The sequence below is a fragment of the Thyridium curvatum genome, assembly GCF_004353045.1.
Source record: "Thyridium curvatum strain D216 chromosome Unknown NODE_50_length_306471_cov_79.392670, whole genome shotgun sequence".
Taxonomy (NCBI): domain Eukaryota; kingdom Fungi; phylum Ascomycota; class Sordariomycetes; order Thyridiales; family Thyridiaceae; genus Thyridium; species Thyridium curvatum.
The window spans coordinates 108,090-131,031 of NW_022156805.1; the positions used below are offsets into that span (position 1 = coordinate 108,090).

The 22,942-nt window shown below is 57.7% G+C and overlaps 4 protein-coding genes across 4 annotated transcripts; 2 read left to right on the forward strand and 2 right to left on the reverse strand.

Annotated features, from left to right (window-relative positions):
* Positions 1 to 9,460: 9,460 nt before the first annotated feature.
* On the forward strand, positions 9,461 to 10,519 carry E0L32_007942 (uncharacterized protein; the record flags this gene model as incomplete). Its single annotated transcript, XM_031142741.1, has 3 exons — positions 9,461 to 9,990; positions 10,069 to 10,385; positions 10,452 to 10,519. The coding sequence occupies 3 exons, from the start codon at positions 9,461 to 9,463 to the stop codon at positions 10,517 to 10,519; spliced, it is 915 nt and encodes a 304-aa protein (XP_030992792.1).
* Positions 10,520 to 11,929: 1,410 nt separating this feature from the next.
* On the reverse strand, positions 11,930 to 14,677 carry E0L32_007943 (uncharacterized protein; the record flags this gene model as incomplete). The annotated part of the gene is made up of 2 exons (XM_031142743.1): positions 11,930 to 13,815; positions 14,023 to 14,677. The coding sequence occupies 2 exons, from the start codon at positions 14,675 to 14,677 to the stop codon at positions 11,930 to 11,932; spliced, it is 2,541 nt and encodes an 846-aa protein (XP_030992793.1).
* Positions 14,678 to 16,125: 1,448 nt separating this feature from the next.
* E0L32_007944 (uncharacterized protein) lies at positions 16,126 to 18,753 on the forward strand (the record flags this gene model as incomplete). The annotated part of the gene is made up of 1 exon (XM_031142744.1): positions 16,126 to 18,753. The coding sequence occupies one exon, from the start codon at positions 16,126 to 16,128 to the stop codon at positions 18,751 to 18,753; it is 2,628 nt and encodes an 875-aa protein (XP_030992794.1).
* A 697-nt stretch (positions 18,754 to 19,450) lies between these two features.
* On the reverse strand, positions 19,451 to 21,271 carry E0L32_007945 (uncharacterized protein; the record flags this gene model as incomplete). Its single annotated transcript, XM_031142745.1, has 4 exons — positions 19,451 to 20,062; positions 20,128 to 20,415; positions 20,501 to 20,814; positions 21,019 to 21,271. The coding sequence occupies 4 exons, from the start codon at positions 21,269 to 21,271 to the stop codon at positions 19,451 to 19,453; spliced, it is 1,467 nt and encodes a 488-aa protein (XP_030992795.1).
* Positions 21,272 to 22,942: the final 1,671 nt, after the last annotated feature.

Consider the following 22,942-nt stretch of genomic DNA (forward strand, 5'->3'; position numbering starts at 1 on the left):
TTGATCGGCATTTACAAGTAGATCAAAGTCTATTGTGAACAAGCTGACTGCAGTCATAGCTGACCTATCTGGAAGATACGATTTCGTGTCTGTGTGCACATCCCAATCGTCCGCCTTGATCTTCCTAACACCACGCGGGGAGTGATTTGCATGGCGCACGGTTCATCAAGGCCTCGGGCAAGTGCCCGGATGGCTTCATATGGTCCCAAGGACCGCTAGGGACAGTCCGCCCTCTGGGAAAGGGTTACCAATTACACATATATCACTGATCGACGGGAGCGTTGGCAGCATTGAACATGCGGCCTCTCCGTCCACGGGGTTCTGGCTCGAGGAGTCGTACCGGTGGGACATCCTTGGACATGTCCTGGGAGGCATCTACCGACGAGTTGATGTTTTCGGGCAAATAATAGGAACGGCACGGCTTTCGCATTGCCCTTTCCCCGCGATCTGTGTTCTCCAGGGCGCGCACGGCAGGCGCACTCACGAGTCTCTGGATCTCGTTCCCACGGGCGGTCATCCCACCGACGTCACTGCTCGACTCAGTCACAATCCCCCGCTCTTGATAATGACGTTTATGGCGGAGGAAAGAAGGTTCGTGATCGCGGCACATCGTTCTTGGTCTACACTCTCGTCCCAGTGGGAGAAGACGGCACATCTCGAAAACGCCGGCAAGCCCTGTCACGAGCAACAACGAAATCAAGCTCAGGCTCTCCCCACGACCCGGCGTGCTTAGATGGCCAACAGAATCACCCCTATAACGAGGCCACCTCGGCACAGACTGCCGGACGAACAGACTCGGCGAGGCGTCCAAGCCACGCCCGGCCTACGGCACCAGCATCAAATGCCCCAAGTCTCAGCCAGACACGCACTAGCCCCCTTTTTTTTTGGCCGAGACATGGCGGTTGGAGAACAACGCCATGTGTCAGAATTGGGCTGCCCAGACGAATATGAACTAGAGTATCTATTCTTGTCTGTCTTGTTCCAGGCACGCATCTGGAACATATGATAACTTGGTGTAGTCACGAGGTCTGATCGAGCCCAATTGCCCAATATTCCGCCTCTGGCTTCTTTTCCCACCTACGTTGTTGTCTCGCCGTGGTGACGATGGGATCGAAAGTGTGGTACAGACGTCACTGGAAGAACTTCCGCATACGGCAAACTCGGCCGCGCCTGTGTCGCTCGTGACTGCTGCCCTGGTGATGCTGACTGCCATGACTAATGCGTAGTTCAATGTTCTCCGTGCTACATGGCATGGACCCTCCGGGTGCAACAGGCCATCGAAAGGGGATCTGAATCCATACGCACGCACGCACGCATGCACGCACAAACACCGACTTGCGAAAACATCCCGGACGCGCGTCAACTCCAAACGCATGCGGAAGCCCGGCATTCCCTCTCGTCAAACTCGTCGCCATCCTAATCTATCCCAGACAGACAAGCAGGCGGGCAAGAGAGGGACAAGCGCAGGGCTCGGCCCGCGACTCGCAAAAGATGCATGCAGGCAGCCGGGAAGGGCGTTGTCGCCCGATGCAGACCCCGGGTTGCCCTGCTAGAGCACGTCGGCCGGGTGCTGGGAGCGAAGCCCTTTCGTGGGCAAGTATTGTCGCTCGTGTCGCTGTGGCTTGCAGCGGATAGGGGGGGGGAGGGGTTTGCAGGGGCAAAAGAAAGGAGCTTCAACTGGAGTGCATGCGGAGGGAAAGGCGGCGGATAGGATCCTCGCGCCTCTCCCTCGTATTTGCTACGGGATGGAAAAGGCATTGGGAACGACGGATATTCTCGATCTCTCGACCTTCTGTTGTTCTCACACGTACAACTAATCTCTGCAGTATGTTGCCCTCGTCTAACATGCGAGTAGCTAGAAAAATCAAATTCCGATGTCAAGCCCAGCTTTGACAGCCCTCCATGAACCACACGGGCAGCAGCATAAATCAAAAATGCCAAATTCTCGGAAAGCCGGCGACGATCAGTGGCCCTTTCCAAGGCACCATCTCATGTCGTGTGACGATATCTGAGCAGTTCAGGTAGCACACCGGCTATGATGCGAGAACAGGTTCCCCTTCCCCTTCACCTAACTACCTCTAGGTACGCAGCAGACAGCGCTCCCGAGAGAGAGGTCTTCTCGGATTAGGTAGGTACCTGGCATACTCCAACCCCTCCCCTCCCCTTTTCCCGCCCAAAGCAACGGTCTATTTGGAATGTCTCAGTGAATCCCAGATCCTGCAAGCCCCGGGACACGCGGTCTCTCTGCTGTCCTGGCTCGGATCTCGTAAAGTGAGATCTTCCCAGACGTCGAGGCGCTGACAAAGGGGCGTCGTGTGTCTGAGGCTGAGTATGGGGGGGAGCATGACCACCGGGGAATTACCGTGGTGAATCAACGACTTTTGGCATTATTGCAAATCCGGTGCGTCTCCGGGGGAGGGAACGAACATGCAGCTCTGCATTCAGTGTTGGGTCGACATGCTGCCTGTTGCCTCGTTTGTTTACTGCTGTACAAGTACCAGCTCGCAATTAAGATGTACCAACCCGTACAGCAACGATGTCTGGGACGAGAACTACCGCGGTGAATACTTCATCTCCTGACCCGTGAGGTGTTTGCACGGAGAACCCAGCCCGTCGGGAAATGAGAAGAGCAACGGCTCCCGTAACGTGTATTACGCAGGAAAGGATGACCCCAGCTAGACGCTCCAGGCAAACACGGAGCAGGGAATGGCACTTTGCCTCCAAGTTGACTATCACGGTTCTCAAGGGTATGGGAGTTTCATTTACAGATATCGCGTTCGACGACATGAGAGGGCAGCTAGCTCTCCCCGCAGACAGGAAGGGCGAATATCAAATCCACCTCATCCTGTGGTTTTGTTACGGAAACGCAACCAGGCGCTGGTGTCGAATGGCACCCCGTGCCGCAAGTAAACATTGTTTTTTTTTTTTGTCGTCCGTATGATCCTAGGCAAGGATGAAGGGGTCTCGAGCATCAGATGATCTGGGTTGTTTCCCAATCCCAGCGCTGATCGATCGAGCGAGCCGCCGCGCGGGCATCAGCAAACTGGACGGACGGCTGGAGTACCGGAGCCACTCACACGCCCACATGGGAGCCAAGCTGATACACGCACCTTCTCCTTCTCCCCATGCAAACCGAGAATTTCTCCAGTCCCAAACGGGCCCCCCCGGGCCGCGGCCAACTGTATCCTTCCCAGGCCGCTGGTCGACGGTCTGTTTCAAAACCGGGTGTGAAAGGGAAAAAAAACAAGCAATAAGCAGGAAACCTGGTCCACAGAATAGATTGCCCGCTGGGGTCAATGCCCGCACTTGCATCGGGTCAGACAAAAATGCCTCCTCACTGGGGATACTAAAGCATGTAAGGAAAGGCGAATCGGAAGGCGAACACGAACAATTTGCGAGATCTTGGCCCGTTGTCTGGGGGCAGGGAGTGGCCCTGTATCCGTAGACTACGCACATGCATGGTTCGCGCGAGACGCTGCACGCGCGGGACCGACATTACATCCGCAGGCAGATAACTACAGTGTAAGGACGGGAATTCTTGAGTTGTTGCGGGCAGGTAGAGCAGAGTGAAACCGCATATACTGTGTATTAATTGCGGCGGGGTCCACGAAACCAGGTACCAGGTATTGGAGAGGAGCCTGCTGGTGCATCCCGAGATATTTGTCAAGCAAGGCTGCCAGGGTCAGTGCACAGAGTGTGAAACTATTGTACCTACCGTGAGCCCGCTGCCGTTGATGAAAGGAGCCTCGGCTCCCCTGCTCGCCCTGTCTAAAAGCTGAGTGACGAACGCCCTGGACCCCATCTTGATCAATGCACCCTGCCGTCAGGTCCATGATTGCGGGAACACACACGCGGTGGAATCTCTCAGCGCCCTGACCCGCGTCAGGGGGGATGCCATTCAGCCAAGGGGGTTCCGTCACACGGCGACGCTCAGCTTTCGTGGAGGGAGTGCGGCGAAACGCGAATCATGGGAGGCGTAGGTGCAAGGCCCGACTCAGCAGAACTGGAATTGGAGACCTGATAGATCGGTTTCAGCAGTGGATATGGTCTCTTCCTGAGGGGGCCGAAACTGCTGACGGGCACTCCGAAGCAGCCGGTGGAATCGAAGGGATCGAGAGGCGACGCGCCGCGTGATGGGGGGAAAAGACTTAAGCTTATGCTGCAAGCACTTTACCGCTGCCGATCGCGCATCCAAAGTTTAGGTTTGCGCTGTGCATACAGACTATCGCATGCCCCAAGCCAGAGTTTGGCATGCCCTGTGTAAATAGTCGCTGGAACTAAAGGTATCGGGTGTGGGTAGCAACCATCGTGTTAGTTGCCAGGGAGGGAGGGGAAGGGCAAGAGACTTCAGATGGGCGATCGCCGCCAAGAAACGCCACGCCTGGCGCCAACGACGCCTCCTGCAGCGGCGCCAGCGTGGGAAGCCCGTAGCCAAACGTGCCACATGCATGCCGTGCTGTGCGGGCGCCGGCCGTATGCGCCGGGCAGGCTGTTTCACGTCGGGCGGTGAGTCTAGGTAGGTACGGAGTAGGTGCTGCGCCCTCGTTGGGTGAAAGCCAGCCGTCACGTCAAGTTTGGCTCTCTTTAGCGTCGAGCGGCAGATTCCTCGCGAACAAAGGGAACAATGGATGCAGAGGCGAGCCGGTCTGCATTCCAGCGTTTCGCTTCTTCCCTCCCACGGTTTCGAACGACCAAGGAGGGGCGGGCGCTATCGGGTCCCAGCATTGCTCGCTCGCCAGAGAGGGGGTTGTGGATCGCGGGGGGCGTGGAGCCTCTGGGCGTTTCCCGACAGATCCAAGATTGAGACATGGCTTCCTGGAGGGATTCTAGACTCTTCCTCGGGTTGCAGTTGCGAATGGTCTTGGTCATCTGTGTGTTTATGTGCACTGCCCTGCCTCATGTTGCCCAGGTGAGCATTTGTCAACATTTCCTTGTGTTTTGTAGTATTGTACGTTGGCAAGGAAGAGGTGATGAAGTCTCCAAGATCCGGAACGGCACATGGCGGCCATGGGGGGAGTGGAATGCTTGCTGTTGCTGTTGCTGCTGCTGCTGCCCAACACAACACACGACAATCTGGTGATTGTCAGTATCACAGATGCAGGCTTGACATTGGTGTGCTGCCCTCTGGCTTCCGGATCGGCACGGCGCAAGTGTACGTGATTGATGGGATATTGATGGGATGTTCCGTGAGGCGGGCGGGCTGAAGCATGGATTGCGACCAGCCTACTGCAGATTAAAGTTGCAGATGTGGGAATAGGCAGGGAGGAGAATGAAGGGATTGGAGACCCTGGTGGCACAGCAGAGAAAAAGAGAGAGAGAGGCATTAAAGATGCAGGCAACAGACAAATGACTGTTGGGGTGGACGAGTTTGCTCGCCCTGGAAGGCAGCGTTAGTGGGTTTGAGGTTGATGAGATCCAGCAACAGCGGAAGCCCTGCAGCCTGGTTTGCCTGGTCTAGCGCATCTGTGAGGGACATGTTGGTGGACTGACTCGCCCGGGGGGTTCCAGCCAGACGGGCGCTATGGGTGCTGTAACCACCTAATCCCAGTGCTTGTGTCGCACGACCACAGGCCTAGAGCCTGGCTGTTGTTGTTGTCCTTGCTCATTAAAGATGGTCTGCACACATTTCAGCATTTTCGCCATCAAACCCCCCAGTCTTCCACGCACCCACCACTGAGTGCGCAACTGCAGTGCGGTTGAGTCGACCGAGATTAGCTCCGTTTCAGGAAGGGAGCTACACCCACTGGCGGGCGCTGTTTGGTGGGAACGTGGGAGGCTGCAGGCGCCTCTTGGGCGGGAGACCCCTGGCGCTGGGGCCAAGCCTTGACAGCGGTACCTGGATTCGGAAACGATGCAAGGCACCAGATTGGACGAACTAGACAGATTGGATCCCGAGCAGTGGACGGACCGGGGAAAGGAGGGGCGGGCGAGATGGGGCCAAGGCTAAGGCAGGGGTGCGCCAGAGTAACCGGCCTTGGTGGGTGCAGCAGCTAAAAGGAGGGGTGGAATTATCTGCAACTTCACCAAAGGCAAAAAAAGGGGCCCTCCCTCTCTCTCTCTCTCCCTCAGTCCACCAAAGATTTGGTCTAACCGCCCATCCTGTTTACAAGTACTTGTGACGTAGATCTAGTGGAAGATCACAACCTTACTTGTACTTGTAGATGCTCCAGTGCCCCTAGCTGGTGCCAACCCATGACCAGAGCCGATTGTCGCTGCTGCGGGATCTTGAATGGAGCGTGGTCAAACCCGTCTTCTCTCTCACTGCCGGCCCATCACCTGGCCAGCCAGCTCACTCCTCCTGCAGTGGTGGGTGTCTCGAGTGCCAGGAAGGAGCCTGGAAATCCCAAGGCCTAGCCAAAGCCAAGAAAGAGACTTCTCGACGGCTCAAGATGGAACAATAGACTGCGCACCATTCCACCTGGAGAAACCCGCACATGTCTCTCGCAGCCCTGTGTGCTGCAGAGAGCCGCAGTGGTGGACAACTGCCACGAGATCGTCACTGTCATCGCCGTCGCGATGCCCAGCGGGAATGCTCCAGGCGTGGAGTGTCGTGTCATTCATTCATTGCTACTGATCGTCTTTGCAGTGCAGGCCTCGTGGTTCCTCTCGAGGTGGTGTTCGTCTGCAAGCGAACAGGTGTTGACTACTTACTTCATAGCCTTTTCTTAAAGACACCCCCCTTGGCAGCCAAGGTGCGGATGAGGTGCGTCGATCTGTGAATAGTGCCGGCCCTCTCATGCAGATAATCAGGGGTGCCTCCAATCTGCTAATTATACGCCCCGCTCTGTGCGTCCCCTGGCTCGTCTTCCCCCCAGAATTAGAGAGATTTGGCCAGCACAACAGCAGGCCGTGCCATGAATGCCAAATTGACTCCTAAATTACACCAAGGACTGCCCAGAGGGCAACGGGATTAGTCTCTTGTGCATTTACGGGTATGTGAGATGTGTACTGCATGCGGCGAGGTGCCTCGCCCTCTTGTCCTTTCGCCATCAATTGACCTCTCCATCGTGAAGTGCAGTAAGGGATTCATTGCTTGGTAGCAGCAGCAGCAGCAGCAGCAGCAGCAGCAGCAACAAACAAATAAGCTTGGGATGAAGCAAGTGACTAGGTACTCGGCTGAAACCGTTTGCCTGCGAGTCGGCCGTTTACTTCGTTTTTTTTTCTTTTTCTTTTTCTTTTTACTACTCACACCACATCCACATTGCAAAGTAACGCACACACCCCAAGACTAGATCCAAGTCCAGACATACCGACCTATTCACACCCCTGGTCACTCACTTGTCACATCGTGCGCCGTTTTATTAGCCAGGGGACTCCTCTCGTCATCAACTAGAGGTGTGTTTTGCTGGTACGCTACCTAGCTAGCTAATCTGGTGTGCTGGTGTCCATCTCCATCCAGGCTACAATACGCACACACCACTTCCCCTGCTCTGCTTCCCCCTGCTTCTGCACCCACACCACCACGATTCCACTTCGATACCACCACCCTCATCCAACTCACCCACCACTCACCCTGTCATCACCCTCTTCTCACCTTGACCTTGATACACACCCATCTTTGTCAAGGATTCGTCAAGGATTCTTCGTCCCATCTCTGCCCAGGGCGCGCCATTCCCTTTCCAGCCGAGTCTCTGCTACTCGCCTACTTCTGGACATTCATTACCACCCTCATCCCCAGATCCAATCCCTCCTCCCTTTTGCCTTAAACTTGTGTTTCCACCCCTTCACGACCGCTTCTCCGACCTCTTCCCTTCCTTTCCCCTCCAACCAACTTTCTCTACGCTCCTTTTTGGCCTCGGCCCGCTGTCTCATCAGACACGCTTCCACTCCTTGAACAACAAATCCACACACTGCCCTGCGGCGCAACCACCGAATAGCGACAACCTGCTGTCTCGACGATACCGGTAAGTCGACTTGCTGCTCCTCGCATCGCATCCGGGCGGGTCTCAGACCTCCCGAAGCACATCCCCCTCTCCCCTCCCCGCCCTGCAGCCAAAAGCACCTCTACCCATCTCAGACCTGTCCTCATCTGCATCCTGTTTTTGAGAGGGCGCACGTCTGTGACCAGTCTAGTCTGGTTGCGCACCCCTCTCTTCCGTGCGATATATCAGACGAGGACATCGTGACCTACTTCACCTTACCCATCCATCCACCCATCCTGCTACCGCCCACTCTCGCTCTCACTCTCACCCCAAACCCCCAAGATTTCGTGGAACCACCAAGAGTCATGTCATGACCTGGGCTCGTGTCTTTTAAACTGACATTCGTCACCTCCCATCCTTCTAGTCCAGCCAGTTGTCTCTGATTCTCACCTCAGACAAAAGAAGGAAAGACACAAGCCCCTGGAAGAGGGTTCAGAATACTCCGATATCTCGATCAACTGCACGATACCAAGCTGCAATCGCTGGAGCCATTGCCGTTGTCCACCCACACCCTCAAAACCTTGCTCTCTCTCTCTCAATCACCATCCCCAAGGTCCTTGACGGAATTCGGGAACAGCAGCGCTGCACTACCAAGTTTGAGTTGAGCTCGTCGTATATCTAGCCCTCACGATCCTCTCACTTTTCGCGAGAAGATCCATCACCAGTCTCAAGTTTCTCATCACAAAGAAGAACAGCATCAGGTATGTGTTGATTGCATTTCTGCGCCTTGCACCTGCCCTTTCATTGCTTGCACCTTGCACCCAGAAAGGGTCACTCACCCTCACACATGACAAAGCGTCAGGCGTGACAGGCCCTTTGACTGGATCGGTCCTCCTTTGACCATGCCATTGACTCCGTCCGACCACCACCATAATAGCACAAAGGCCGCTCTTTATTTTTCTTGGTCTTGTGTATTTCTCGAAACTTGTCGAGTCAAAGCACATTGCATCATTTGTTGAAGAAAAAAGAGTGCCTTGAGCTTCTGTGGCGATGGACGGGCTGCGCACTCGACTGTATAAGTCGGGGCCAGGGAGGAGGAAATGGCAATCTCCCAATTACCCATTTGCACTCCCTTCTTTCCCATCTTGTCTCTCCTTCCCTTTCCTTGCCCCTTCCCAAGAAAAAAACACACTGCACTATTGGCCTGGCCATTCCTGCTCCAAAAAAGACCAAGTCGAGGCAAAAGCCACCTGGGTCTGCGACTCCATCACGACTTCCACGGTGCACCACTGCCTCCTGCCTCGGACAACTTCATTTCCTTCCATTCTGCCTCTTCTCCGGCCTCCCTCCCTCCCCTTCAACACCCAACATCTTCTCCAACCTCATTTCTGCACTTCGTTGCAGCACCTTCAAGTCCTTGTCTGCGCCCTTCTTTTTGGTGTTTTGGTTTCGCTTCCTTTCCTCTTCGTCTCCCCCTCGCGTCTTGCGCAAAACCTCTTTGGATCGCTCCAGTACTTACTAAGGCCTTAGAGAATCGCCTCTTTTGGTTCTTTTGGTTACTTGAACAGCAAACAAACACAACCTAGACGACAATCACCATGAAGGCATCTCTCTTCCTCGTCGCCTCGGGCGCTCTTCTGGCCATGGCCAAGCCCCTCGAGAAGCGCGTCCTCGAGATCGAGACGGTCACCGACATCGTCTATGTCACTGTCACGGACGGCATTCCCCTGCCCACCAAGTCCATCATCAACGGCGGCCAGCACACCACTGCTGCTCCTCCCCCGCCTCCCCCTCCCCCGCCGAGCACCTCGGCCGCCCCTCCTCCGCCCCCGCCTACTCCGGAGCCCGTCCCTCAGCCCCAGCCTACCCCTGAGGTCAAGCCCGTCGAGATCCAGCAGGCCCAGTTCGCGCCCGCTCCCTCGCCCCAGCCGGCGCAGCAGGAGCAGCCCAAGCCTCAGCCTGCCGTCCAGGTTGCTGATGCTGCCTCGCCCACCGACTTCCCCAGCACTGTCCTCTACCACCACAACATCCACCGTGCCAACCACAGCTGCCCTGCCATGACCTACAGCGAGGAGCACGCCGGCTACGCTGCTCAGTCTGCCAAGAGCTGCAAGTTTGCCCACGACCTGTAAGTTGACTGCTATTCCAAGCCAACCCTCGGTAATGTCTCCTGCACACATGGCTGACTCAAAGTCTCTGTTTTTAGCACTCCCGGTGGTGGTCACTACGGCCAGAACATTGCCATGTACGCTGCTACTGGCGATGTCGAGTCCAAGGGCGCCTCTGCCATTGTCGCTCAGGCTATCACCGACATGTGGTACAACAGCGAGCTCCCGCTGTACCCCGACTCCGGCTACGGCCAGAGCAGCCCCGACATGAGCAACTTTGAGGGCTGGGGCCACTTCTCCCAGGTCGTCTGGAAGGGCTCCACCTCGGCCGGATGCGCCGCTCAGTACTGCCCCCCTGGCACCATGTTTGACGGCATGGGCGCTTGGTTCACAGTCTGCAACTACTTCCCTGCCGGTAAGCTTTTTTTATCATCCTGCTCGTTCCATCCATTGGAATATCTCTAACAGGTCTTGCCTTCAGGTAACATGGGCGGCGCTTATGGCGACAACGTCCTCCGTCCCCTCGGCAAGTCGACTGTCACCGCGTAAGGGGTTGGCACGTAGAGCTGCATGTTTGACGGGATTCAGCCATGCTGCCGTTCAAGACGTCGTTTCTTATGTCTAGCATCGTCGATCTCGGTCTAGGTGGAGGTCAGTAGCCTGGATCGACTCATCGGGGGAGGCGGTCGTCTCTTCTTCTCTTCACTTCTTGTTGTGTATCAAAAATTCTGTACACCAGATCTTTTTCAAGCCTTGACTTCAATTCTCTTCGCCCAGAACCACTTTTATGCGCCTAGGACGCGACTCACGAATCTTTGCATCTTTTTCTGAGAAAAAAACCACCAGGTCTCTTCTGATGAATGGAGCAAATGTGCATCCCTGCAGACGACTCTTCGGCATGATAAAACGGACAGCTTTGATCAAGGCAAATGGCGAATCATGGTTGGGCATAGGGGAAAACATTATGATGGAAATGCACTTATTTTCTACGTCCTTGGGTCCCGTGCTTCTCTTGTCTGTGTGCCTCGTATGTGATCGTGGTGACTGCCCCTCGACCCTTTCTCCCAGGCTACATGGCCTGGAGCATGTTTCTCAGCGGTCTTGTGTGTTTTATTCTGCTCGGTTCTGTCATGGCCAGAGTCTGCATGGTTTCTCGTGGGAAGTATTTCTAGGCCTATTCTACTTAATCAAGAGCTTGTCCATACATCTTTCAGTACTTGGACTTGCGACAGGATGAACATGGTAAGTGCTTCATTTCATGTTGACTGTCCTATTTGCTGCAGATCTCTACCTCACGACACTTGACTGTGGACGCATGTGATATGGAGACCATCCTTCCTGTCCTTGTTCGCCCATCCTTGATGCTGAATCTTGCATGCTGAAAGAAGGGACCAGACCCCGTGATGGACAAGCAAAAGTAATGATGCCACCAAAGTGCCGATCATGCCTACTCAAGCAGGGGTCAAGATAGTTGACGGAAGTTGCATCAGGAGATACCTCAATGTTGATAACGCATATCTCTCGCTCTGTGACTCGGAGGGTTAATCCTATTAGCACGTGGAAACGGAAACGTGTTTGATGGATAGATCACTTGCCACTACTTGTACACCTGCTGCCACCGCCCATGTGCTGGCTGCAGCAGTTGAAACAGATTATCTTCGCCTTCATTTCATAGCACTGGGGGACGGACGGGTCACTCAACAGGGACATAACCTAGAATACTTTTGCCAAGCATTATTTTTTTGTTCTTGCATTTCTGGTCAAAACTAAGAGGCTGAGAACACAAGAAAGGGTATCTTCGAGAATAAAATATCGAAGCAAACAACCATGAAAACACGAGTCCACCAAGTATCGCCGACAAGCCAAAGGAACAAAGACCCAAACCCGAACCCAAAACCATGAACAGTGGCAAAAAAAGGAACAAGGAACCCAAACAAGAACCATCAAAGGCCAATCTCATCACGCAGCCGCCGCAACAGCAGTCCCGCAGCCGAGCCAACCCGCATCCAGAACCGGCGCATCCTTGCACTCGCCCGCCTCGACGACCCTCAAGCCCCGAATCGACAGGCCAAAGTACCGATCGCTGCCGTCAAACACGTCCGTGAGGTCCGTGAACAACGACGCCGCCGGGGCAGGTGCCGGTGCCGGTGCCGGTGCCGACTCCGCCTCGCCTTGGCTGCCGCACAGCAGGCCCTCACCCAGCGACGACTGGAGCGATGTGATGTTGCCCTGGATGCGGTCGAGTATCACCTGCTGCGGAGCGAAGAGCGCCTCGTCGCCCTCTTCAACGTCGCCTTCCTGCTGGATCTGGGCCAGCACGGCCGACAGCTGGCGCGCCTGGAACAAGGCGCTCTCGAGCGCCGCGGCGGCACAAGGCTCGGGAGAGGAAGAACGAGGGCCGAGGATGACAGGGACGGACCGGCGGAGTCTCTTGTCGCTCGCGCCGTCGAGGGGGATGTCCTCCCACTCCTCCGTGACGGGGATCCACTGCGCCCACTGGTTGCCGGGCTCGCCCACCCACTCGCAGTAGGCGAGCTTCTGCCCGGGCCGGTGGCCGAAACGGTTGTCCTGCGGGTCGTTGCCCCCGTCGCCGTTGGAGCCGCCGGGAGCCGAAGGGGGGGGAGGCGGGGAGAGGGCGCCGTCTTCGGCAAAGGCGACCTTCTGCTTGCCTTTGCCATTCTTGTCGACGGGTGCTGCCGGCTCGCCCTCGTCGTCCTTGATCTCGATGCCGGGCGCCGGAGGGGGAGGCTTGACCTTGGGGACAGCTGCTTTTTCCGTCCCCTGCTTCTCCTTGCCCTTGGACGACGGACCCTGCCCAGACGACTCACCAGGCTCGTCGATGACGATCCCATGGCCCGGGTAGGCACCGCGGTACTTGGGGCGTTCCGCGAGCGCCGGCACCGACTGGGACATTCTCGCGTCCGCCTCCTCGTCCGTCTCAGAGTCGGCGTTCCCGCCCTCGACCTCGGCGTCCCACTTGACCTTCTTGCCCTCGGCCTTGGACCCCTTGAGGATGCTCTTGGGCGGGCCCTTGAGCTCCTCGATCGTCTTGCGCATGCGGTCCAGCTCGGCGTCCTTGCTCGCCTGGGCAGCCCACATCTCGTCCTTGGCCTTGTTGACGGCCCGGCGGGCGGCAGCCTCGGCCGCCTTCTCCACCTCGAGGCGCGCGTCCACCGCCCTCTGGATCTCCAGCTCCTCGGCCCTCTCGTCGGCGTGCGTCAGCTTGCCCAAGATCTTCTTGCCCGTCTTCTTGGCGATGTGCTTGGCCACCTCCTTGGCCACCTTCTTGGCCGCCGCCTTGCCCAGCTCGCCCAGCACGCCCGTCACGCCGCCGCCCGCCGCCGCGAGCGCCACCTTGGGCGCCGACGTGATGAGGCCCTTGAGGCTGCTCTTGGCCACGTCCTTGGTCACGTCCAGGACCGCGTCCGCCGCCTTGCCGCTGCCGCGGTGCTTGCCGTCGAGCGACGAGAAGGGCGCGTCCGCGTCCTTGTCGTCACCGACCTTGGGCGTGTCGAAGAGGCCGCTCCAGTCCGCCGAGTCGCGCTCCCCAGGCGCCGCCGTGGCCCCGTCGTCGCCGACGGGCGAGTCCCAGACCATGTCCTCGCCCGTGACGGGGTCGCCCCAGTCCCAGCGCTTCGCCACCTGCAGCTCGCTGTCGGCCTCGACCATGGCGTCGTGCGCGATGCCCGTTATGTTGCAGAGCGAGAACAGGTCGAGCTCCTCCGGGCCTGGCATGGAAGACAAATCGATGGTGGCGGCCGCAGAGGCAGGGTCCGGCGTCTCGGCTGTCTGGGCGAGATCGAGGAGACCATTCATGACGAAGATGTGCGTCATGTTGATCGGGACTGGAGTGTTGTGGACGAGGTACTGTTAGCCCTGATCCCATCTCGCAAGGTGTCATGTATTCATCAGAAGGCGGTGGGAAAGTGCTGGATGAAAGACGAAAGAAGTAAAGAACGAATGAGAGTCTTTTGACCATGTCCAAGAAGGTGCGACCTTGATGTGGCCACTTCGGATCAAAAAAAGAAAAAAAAAAAAAAGAAAACACTTACCGAGGCTGTTGGCCTTGAATCCCTGGTTCTCCTTCTCCCGAAGCACGTCCATGATCTCCGACGCCGACGCGACAGCCACATTCCCGACCGACTTCTCTCCGCCGACCGTCGGGGGTGCGCTAGCGCTCCGGGGCAGGCACCAGCTCGAGCGGCGGGTGCTGCCACCGTCGGAGGCGCCGTCCTCGTCCACTTCGTAGCCGAGCATGGCCACGACGTCGCCAGACCGGTCGTCCACGACCCTGATCCCCGCCCGGCTCGCGATCAGGGGCTTGCCGCCGTCGTCCGCATTGGCGGCCGACAGCCCGCACGCGTGCCCGGCCACGTCCGCGAGCACCTTGTGCAGGAACTGCATGAGCAGGCCGCTGCTGGCGTCGACGGAAGACAAGGAGGGCGCCGCCGTGTCGAGGTGGCGGTGGTCAAATGCAGTGACCTTGACCGCGGGGAGACCATGCTGGGGCACGATGCCCGTGGACAGCGTCGAGACGTTGAGCGCCATGGCCGATACGATGTGGGCCGGGCTGAGCTCGTCCGTGGACGCTTCGAGGAATCTCGGGCTCCAGAATAGCTCGAGAGAGTGCCTTTGGGGTCTGGACCCCGCAGTGGTGGTGGCGGCGAGGCTTGCCGCTAGGATGAAGAAGACGACAAGAGGGAACATCGTGAAGAGGTGGCCCAAGAAAACTAGTTAGGCAGCGCGTTGATATCCAAGGGTAGAAGAGTGAAGATGTCTTCTCTAGTAGAAGAGATGAAGATGTCTTTCGTCTAGAAGAGAAGATGTCTTGAAGGATGGAGGATGGATAGCAGACGCGAAGATGTCTTGGGTGCTCTAGTGATAGAAGACGATGAAGAAGCTGAAGAGGATGAAGAGGATGAAGAGGATGAAGAGAAAGGGAACAAGGGGATGGAGGAGACGGGCTTCTTATAGAAAACGACTGTCTGCGTTCCTCGGCAGTTTCTCCTTCTCTTGTCTGCTTCCCTCTGTTTCTCTCCTTCTCTGTTGTCGTGTTCTCTTCTCGACCCATGTGTTCCAGACGTCCGTGGGGAAAGGACGAGAGCACATATCCTCTCGGTCACAAGTTCCGTGTTCCCGGGGTACTGCGCAACGGGGTATCGTGGTTCCCTTGAATCTGGTACGCGCCTCTCCAGGTTGATATTGGTAGGCCAATCGGATATCTCCATACTTGCTCGTCTTGGATGTGGTTGTCAACACTTCTTGAAAGTACAATATATATAACAAGCAAGTTGTTGCCTGTTCGGCTCTTGGCCCGCGGCAATTCCCATGGTTGTCAAACTATGGCTGGGAAGTGGCTCCCAACATGAGACAATTGTGAAGGGTTTGTTGTGGTGTTTCCGAAAGTCTGTTTATCTGCGCAATTGAACTGCAACTCTGGTTGTGCCCGGGCCGGATTGATAGTGGCAAGTCCGAAAGTCGATTCACTCATTTGGAAATAAGGTAGCGATGCGTGCCTGAGGTAGTTGAAGCGCTCCCGGCCACTCTGCTACTCCGTTACGGTATTGTCGGAGTTGCGAAGACTCGCCCAAATTTCACCTCCCTTTAGAACTGCACTTGCATGTATTTTACAGATGAAACTTACTCACGCCCCGGACTCGGGAGTTTGAGAGCCACCCCCGGAACTCCAGACCCGCGCACCAAGAATAGAAGCATCTAGATCGACCTTCACGCAACACATGAGACACAGAAGTTGCTCGAAATACCAGGCGTGCGGACTTTCCGGCTCCCCAAATGGTGACCGTGTGCTCCACTATACAGAGTTCAGCGCGAAGCATCTGTAACAGATTGTTATTTGCTCTGGCAAGGTCGCACGCATGGCAAAGATGATCAGGATGAAGAGCCAGCGTTCCGTGTGGACGGGGACTGCACTGATTCGAAAGGGCATAAAGGCAGTCCTGGTTCCCGGTCCCCGGAACTCTTCCATCTCCCTTCTCCTTCCCTTCTTGTTATTTTTCCAAGCCATCTTCATCTCTTCTATCCCAAGGCGTCATCTCTTCTTCGAGCGAGTCAGCATCTGTCCCGTATAGCCAGGGCAATCATTTTGCTGTCTTTGCTTTTGTTTTATATCTTGACGCCTCGGAGTAGTCATCAATATGCTGGGCTTCGCTCGCACCCTTAGCTGCCTGTTGGCCCTCACTGCCGCCACCTTCCAGGCCCAGGCCCAGGAGAGCGGCGGTAACCCCAGCCTGGTAGTCCGCAAGGACTATATACATCCCTTGGTAACTCCCGTCAACGGTGGCATCTATCGCCCCGAGACGGAAGTCTTCCACCCTCTAGTGACACGTGTCCCCGAGCCCAGCCCTCCTCACTTCAGGCGCGATGAAGAAGGTGCCAGGAAAGGCAAGGGCAAGAACGACCGCGTCAATGCCCCTGATTCCGCTGCCGCTGCCGCTGCCGCTCCTGCCCCGCCTCCACCGGACAAGAGCGGCAAGATCTCGCTGCACTACTCGCCCATGTTCATCGAGATGCCGCCCGGGTTCAAGGTCACGCCCAAGCAGATCGTCAACTGGATGGTCGTCGGCAACCGCACCCTCATCAACGCGGACCGGCTCATCACCATCACCCCGGGCGTCGGCGTCACCTTCACGGGCTACGACCGGACCATCCAGGGCCGCCTGCTGCCCATGCTGCACCAGATGCTGCTCGACAAGGCGGCCAACTCGTGCGGCCTGGCCGGGTACACCGCCGGCGCCGGCGCCAAGGGTCAGGGTGCCGAGCGGACGTGGCAGCTCATGAGCGCCGTGGGCCTGCGGGCCACGGACCACGATGGCAAGGTCGTCGCGCAGATCGGCTACGAGCTCGTCGACCCGGACGCCAAGGACGACGGCGACGAGCAGCCGGCGGCAGAGGGCGACGCCAGCGGCAACAAGGGCGAGAAGAAGAAGGCGGACCCCGCGGGCTGGGAAAAGGGCAGCAAGAACTGGCACAAGATGTGCCTGTGGTCCAAGATCGTGCCGGACGGCATCAAGGTCCTCCATACCGACGGCACCATGTGGCTCAAGGCGCTCGACAAGTACCGCGGCTGGAACGAGCACTTCGGCCAGGAGCACTACGCGCGCGAGATCGACAAGCTCATGTGGGAGGGCGAGAAGAAGCGCATCCCCATCCATCCCGACCTGCGCGACCGCCTGCTCGACGGCCGGGGCATCCCGAGCCTGTCCGAGGCGGAGATCGACTCGCCCCAGGACCTCGAGCAGTCTTCTTTCGAGGAGATCATGTCGCGGCTGTCGGCCGACGACGAAGAGCGCGAGCGCATGAGGACCAGCACCTCGACCGGACCCCCGGGCGGTGGCGGCAGAGGAGGCCCGCCCACGGACGCGCCCGACGGCCATGACCAGGGCTACGACGCGGACGACTCGGGAGCTTCCACGCCCGAGGAAGAGCAGGAGCTGGCCAGGGCCCGCCAAGAGGACGGGGCCATGGCGCTGCGCCAGGCGAGGTGCAGATGGTTCGACAACTCGGGCAACTGGGAGCAGATGATCCCGACCATCCAGGAGGAAGAGAGGATCGAGACCGACCAGGGGGTGCACATCCTCCCAACCATCCCGGAGGGAGACGAGCCCCCTCGCGAAGAGCTGGACGAGCTGCGCCGCATACCCCCGCCGAGGAACAATCTACCCCGTCTCCGTTCGAGCGGCGTGAGCGGTGCCGAGCGTCTCCGTTCGAGCGTCAAGTTCCGCCGGGCCCTGGACCTCGCCGCGAGGGACGACGACAAGGACAGCATCAACGGCGGGCCGGACGCAGCACCCGCCGAGAACGCCACCCTGCTCCTCACGCGCGCCATGGCCCACGCGCAGCTCCTCGGCGCCGCCGTGGCCTCCCTCCCCGCCGCCGTCAACGACAGCGCAACGCACCCGGAGCTCGCGGCCCTCAAGGACCTGACGGCCCAGCTGCAGGGCGCGCTCTCGCTGAGCGGCGCCCTCGACGGCACGCCCTCGGCCGACGACACGCTGAGCCTGCTCTACATCCCCTACTTCACGTGGCGGCACAACCTCCGCCGCACGGACCCGGAGAAGTACGAGCGCATCCAGGCGCTGCGGCGGCAGAGCAAGGAGGCCGTGCGGCGCGCCAAGTCGGAGCAGCGCGGCGAGCGCTGGGAGCACCACCGCGGCCTGCTGAGCGCCAAGTGGGAGCGCGTCATGGCGGCGCGCGAGCGGCGCAAGGCGGCCAAGGCGGCGCACAAGGCCGACGAGCCGCCCTACGCGTGGCGCGGGCCCAAGCCGCCCGTGCACATGCCCGAGGAGCTCGTCGAGCAGGAGGAGTGGCGCCCGCACGTCGGCGAGCCGTGCTGCGGCGGCGAGGCCCCCACCGACCACGACGAGACGACGCAGCAGCTCCAGAAGCTGTACGACGACCTGCTGGCCGTCGACCACCCCAAGGACGGGCACCGCCGCACCAAGCTCTTCCACGCGAGCTTCTGGGAGTCGACCGTCGACCCCAAGTGGGCGCCGAAGCAGGCGGCCAGCGACGTGCACAAGGCCATCGGCGCCATCGACCACATCTGGAAGTACGCCAAATGGGGCGTGGGCCAGGTCGAGATGGTGCGCTCCCTCACCTGCGACTACCACTTCTCCCCCGGCCACTCCAAGGCGCGCCGGCAGCTCGGGGCCGGCGACGGCGAGGAGGAGGAGCGCAGCGTTGACTTTGAGGGGTGGTGCGCGGCCAACCTCTCGCCGTCCGAGGACCTGTTCACGGGCGAGATCATGCCCCCGGCGGAATAAGGAGGAGGAGGGCAAGAAGGGGTATATACGGTGGACGACTTTGGCGACTTGTTTGGCTCGCTCGCATTGAGTGTTTCGGGGTTAGTTCTCTGCATTATGGTAGCTGTTTCTGTTTTCTCGAGCCTGCTATTAAGGGAGTGGGCGCTTGGTGCTTGACTCATCTCTGTATTTCGATGATTCCCCTATTTCTTGTTCATCTCGATTACCTATTCATGTTAAGATTCATAGTTTTCAAGTCTAGCGTGTTGTGGCTTGGTTTGTGTCAGCAATCACACCCAGCATGAGAAAAGCACGTTTGGAAAGAATCACCACAAATTTTGGACAAGTCCCAGGAAGAAAATGCTCCCAAGAGATCAAGAGACATGGTTGGTGAAAATCGTCTGGTCGTTGCAGTGTGCATGGCCGGGGAATGCTCATGGCCCCCGGTCCATCTCTATGAAGGCCTTGCTTTGCTCTCTTGGGCAAAATGGCCTGTGGTATGAACCCGTAGGGAAAGAAACAAGACACGATCGCGCAAGACAACAAACACAAAAATGAAGCCCAACTCCTGACCCGTTCCAGATTTTTGAGGGATGTGGGGGGAAAAAAGAGTAACGAGGAAATGCAGCGTGGGAAAAAGGATAACAACAAAAAGACCAACACCAGATCGACTCGGGAAGTATCATCCGAGGATCTATATCTCTTTCTTTCTCTCTCTCTAATCAACCTGCTTTTCGCAGCCAATGCGGCCCAGCAGCTCCTTGCGATCGCTGTGGCCGGGGAGACTGACACCCGTGGCCGAAGACGCCTGCCTCTTAACGCCAGACCTCCGCTCCCAGCCCTTGAGGTCAATGTCCTCCACGCCGACCTCCTCCTCGAGGGGCTGGGCCTCTTCGTAAACGAACTCGTCCTCTTCCTCGCTCTCGCCCTCGTCGTCGCTCCGGACGTCGTCGGCACCGGTGCCGCTGATGACACGGACCGCGACCCGCACGATCATGGTGAACCAGACTAGGATGATGAGGTTGAGCACCAGCAGCACCGACAGGAAGCTCCACTTGACCGTCGAGTTGAAGCAGACGAGGCCCTCGCTGTCGACCAAGGGATCGAGCAGATACCAGTTGTTGTCGGTGGGCGGGTCCATAGGCCCCGACATTTCCGAGTGGGAGCCCCTGAAGCAGGCGATGGGCATGACCTCTCCGGTGTGCTTCCAGACCGAGTAGATGACCATGGGGAAGATGACCTGTCGGCAGACGAACCAGCTGGCCATGAAGACACCAAACATGTAGTCACAGAAGTTGGAGTAACCGAGATACTTGGAGCACTTGGCAATCTTTCGGGGTGCGTTAGCATTGTATCAAACAAAAGAGTCCCCGCGGGGCGAGAGTGACCACTTACCGCCAATGTCAAGTCGCCAATGTCCATGAGAATAAGGATCAGGTTACCGACAGGGGTGTGGTGGTAGCGGATGGAGCAGTAGACGAGGGTAATGGTGAGGATGTGGTGGCTGAACATCTGCCAGTGGTCCTTTCTACGGGGCTCGATGTTGACGACGAAGATCTGCTGCAGCCAGAACGCCAGCTGGATCAGCTGGTACCACTTCATAAGGGTGTCCATCTCCCGGTTCGGCCAGTGAGCCCACAGGTTCCTCAGATTCAACCACGCCGGAGAGCTGTAGTAGAGATACTAAACAATATCATTGTGAGCTTTGCGTTTACGGGTGCAACGGTGCTCAGCCAGGGGCTGGCAGGAGAGTAAATCGACCACCTACCACTCCCATGCTCCAGAAAACGGCGCAGTAGATCAAGAGCCATCCCTGCTCGCCAAAGCGGGCCAGCTCCTTCTTCTTGCTGAGATTCCAGCGCCGGGCAAACGGGCTCAGGATGTAGTCGATGGTGAAAGTTCGGACGCCGGTCAGGAGAACGACGAAGAAGACGATGAAGTAGGTATCATCGGAGCCGACACCATAGCGCCCGGTCTGGGGGTTGAAGTAGGAGAGGGTGAAGAACTTGGTCGTGTGGGCTCGGAGGGACGGGAAGAACGAATGGGCGAGGAAGAGCAGGGCAATCAGGTTGAAGGCCAGACCTAAAGGATACGAGTCCAATTAGCTTTAGGGCGCATTTCCAAAACGAGGCCGGCGCTGAAGCAGTGTGACGATGACGGCAGAGCCGGAGGGAGCTGCCATTGGTGACAGCCAGTAGCAATCCCTCGTGTTGGTCGGCGGGGTAGAAGAAGCACGAAACCGCAGAGAGGGCCGCAGGAGCAAGTAGCTTTGGGACTATAACATACCCGTCTGATTGTTGACAAGCCAGCCGGTGAACTGCTCCATGGGACTGACGTTCTTTCTCTTGATTCTGCGCACCAGCACCACGTTGCTCTTGGTGGACGCATTTGCGCGGAGGGGGACTGTTTCGGGACCTCTCTTGCCGGCCATTTTGAGCTCCGCGTTGACAACGTCTCTGCTCAGCGGCTCGGCTGTGCCGTTCTGCCTCGGGGCGGCATCGCCTATTTGATTCGAGTTGATCATGGTCGGAGAAGCCATTGTCGAGAATCCCCAGACCCTAGCTGGAACCAATTGGCTCTGCCAGGCAAATCCAAACGAGCGAAAGGGGGGTTTTCTATCGTGCTTGTCCGGCGCGGGAGGCGGCGGCAGCAACTGGTTCGAAACGGCAGGACAGGGCCAAAGCGGCCAGACGATTTGGGCGCGAGAAAAAAAAAAAGAACCACCAAATCTAGGGACACCTCTGTTGCTGGATGCCGGGGAGGAGCGTGCAGTGGACTCTGTCGAGAGAGAAAGGAGTCGAGACAGGAACAGCAATCCAAAGCACAAACTGTCTGCGGCCGTCTACGAAGTGGAAGAGAAAGTCTGGACAAGAGGAGACCGAGACAATCGAGGTGGTGCTGCGCCAAGCAAAAGCGATTTTCGGGCGTGTTACGCTTGCTGCGCTGTGTTGAATTTCCAGGTGGGTCTGGCCGAGGGGAAGCTAAGGCGGTGAAGCTGTCTGGCCTGGCCGGAGGCAGGTTGTGGCAGGGTTCGCAGCTCAAACTAGCAGGCAATGGCGGTACGAGATTTGCCAAACCCTCTGCAATTACTAGTGGAACACCTAACTAACAGTAAGGTAGGGTCAAGATGTCACCACAGACTGGGGTCCACACCTGGGGGTTCCAAAAGGGGGGGTAGAGAGAGGTATATCTGGCGAGGTTTCTGGCTTGATCTAGGTACATAGGTAGACTTGCCAGGCGGTGATGGACAGGCGAGGGCGGGGAAAGGTCACAGCGATTGGCAGCGCAGCCCGCTCTTGGACTCGGTATGTCCCAATGGAGCAGGACGGTGATGCAGCCATGTGATGCCGATTTGCGCGCACTTCACACACAGCTCGATGCATGCTTCTGCGAGTGTGTGTGGATGGACATGTGGATGTGTGGATGTGTCTGTGGAGAGAGAACAGAGTTGCATGTCTCGACCAGAGCCAAGCGCAGTGCCAAGTCGAGCCTTTCAAGGTTCAGTTGCTTCAACCCGACAAGCCAAACTGTTCATCATGCCAGCTAGTCTGGCTCGCCTGGGTGTTTGGACGCCAGGGGGGGCTAGGTGCTGCAGATGCACAGATCGGCACCAAGCCTCCTCAACAAAGTTGGCTCTACAGTTTGGCTCTTTTTTGAAAGATCAGATCAGTTGTGATGGGTACCTCCTTGTACTCTCAGCGCAGTCCTGGTTGCGATTGGTGTAGTTGAGCAATCGTCTCGCTTCCCCTCTCCCATCCAGACCTCCCCTCGTTCCAATTCTTCAGCACCACACTCTGCATGGCTTTAGCTAAATTCTTAAATATGCAAATGACAAGTCGACAGGACACACCCATGAGGACCAACCCTGCAAAGGTGACAAGATTGAGCAACACCAACACTGATGGTTGGCGCTCTGCCGGCCCTTATCCCCCTCTGTGGCCCAATCAGCAGCCCATTATTCTCCACGGTCGTGCCCCTTTCCCTATCCTGCCCCGCCCCAAGCTCCCGCTTTTTTTCGAGCCAGGGGGGCCGCGCGCCGCTTCTCTCCTTTCCCGGCACCAGCCCGCTAGCCAAGCCGTGCAAGCCGTGGGCCAGCCTCCCTCGCACGTGAAGAAGGACCAGAAGAATGGGTCTCAGCCACTCCACGTGATTTACCTGTTGCCAGAGCTGTGGCGTTTGGGGGAGCAAGTTACAGTGGACCCCCCTTGCT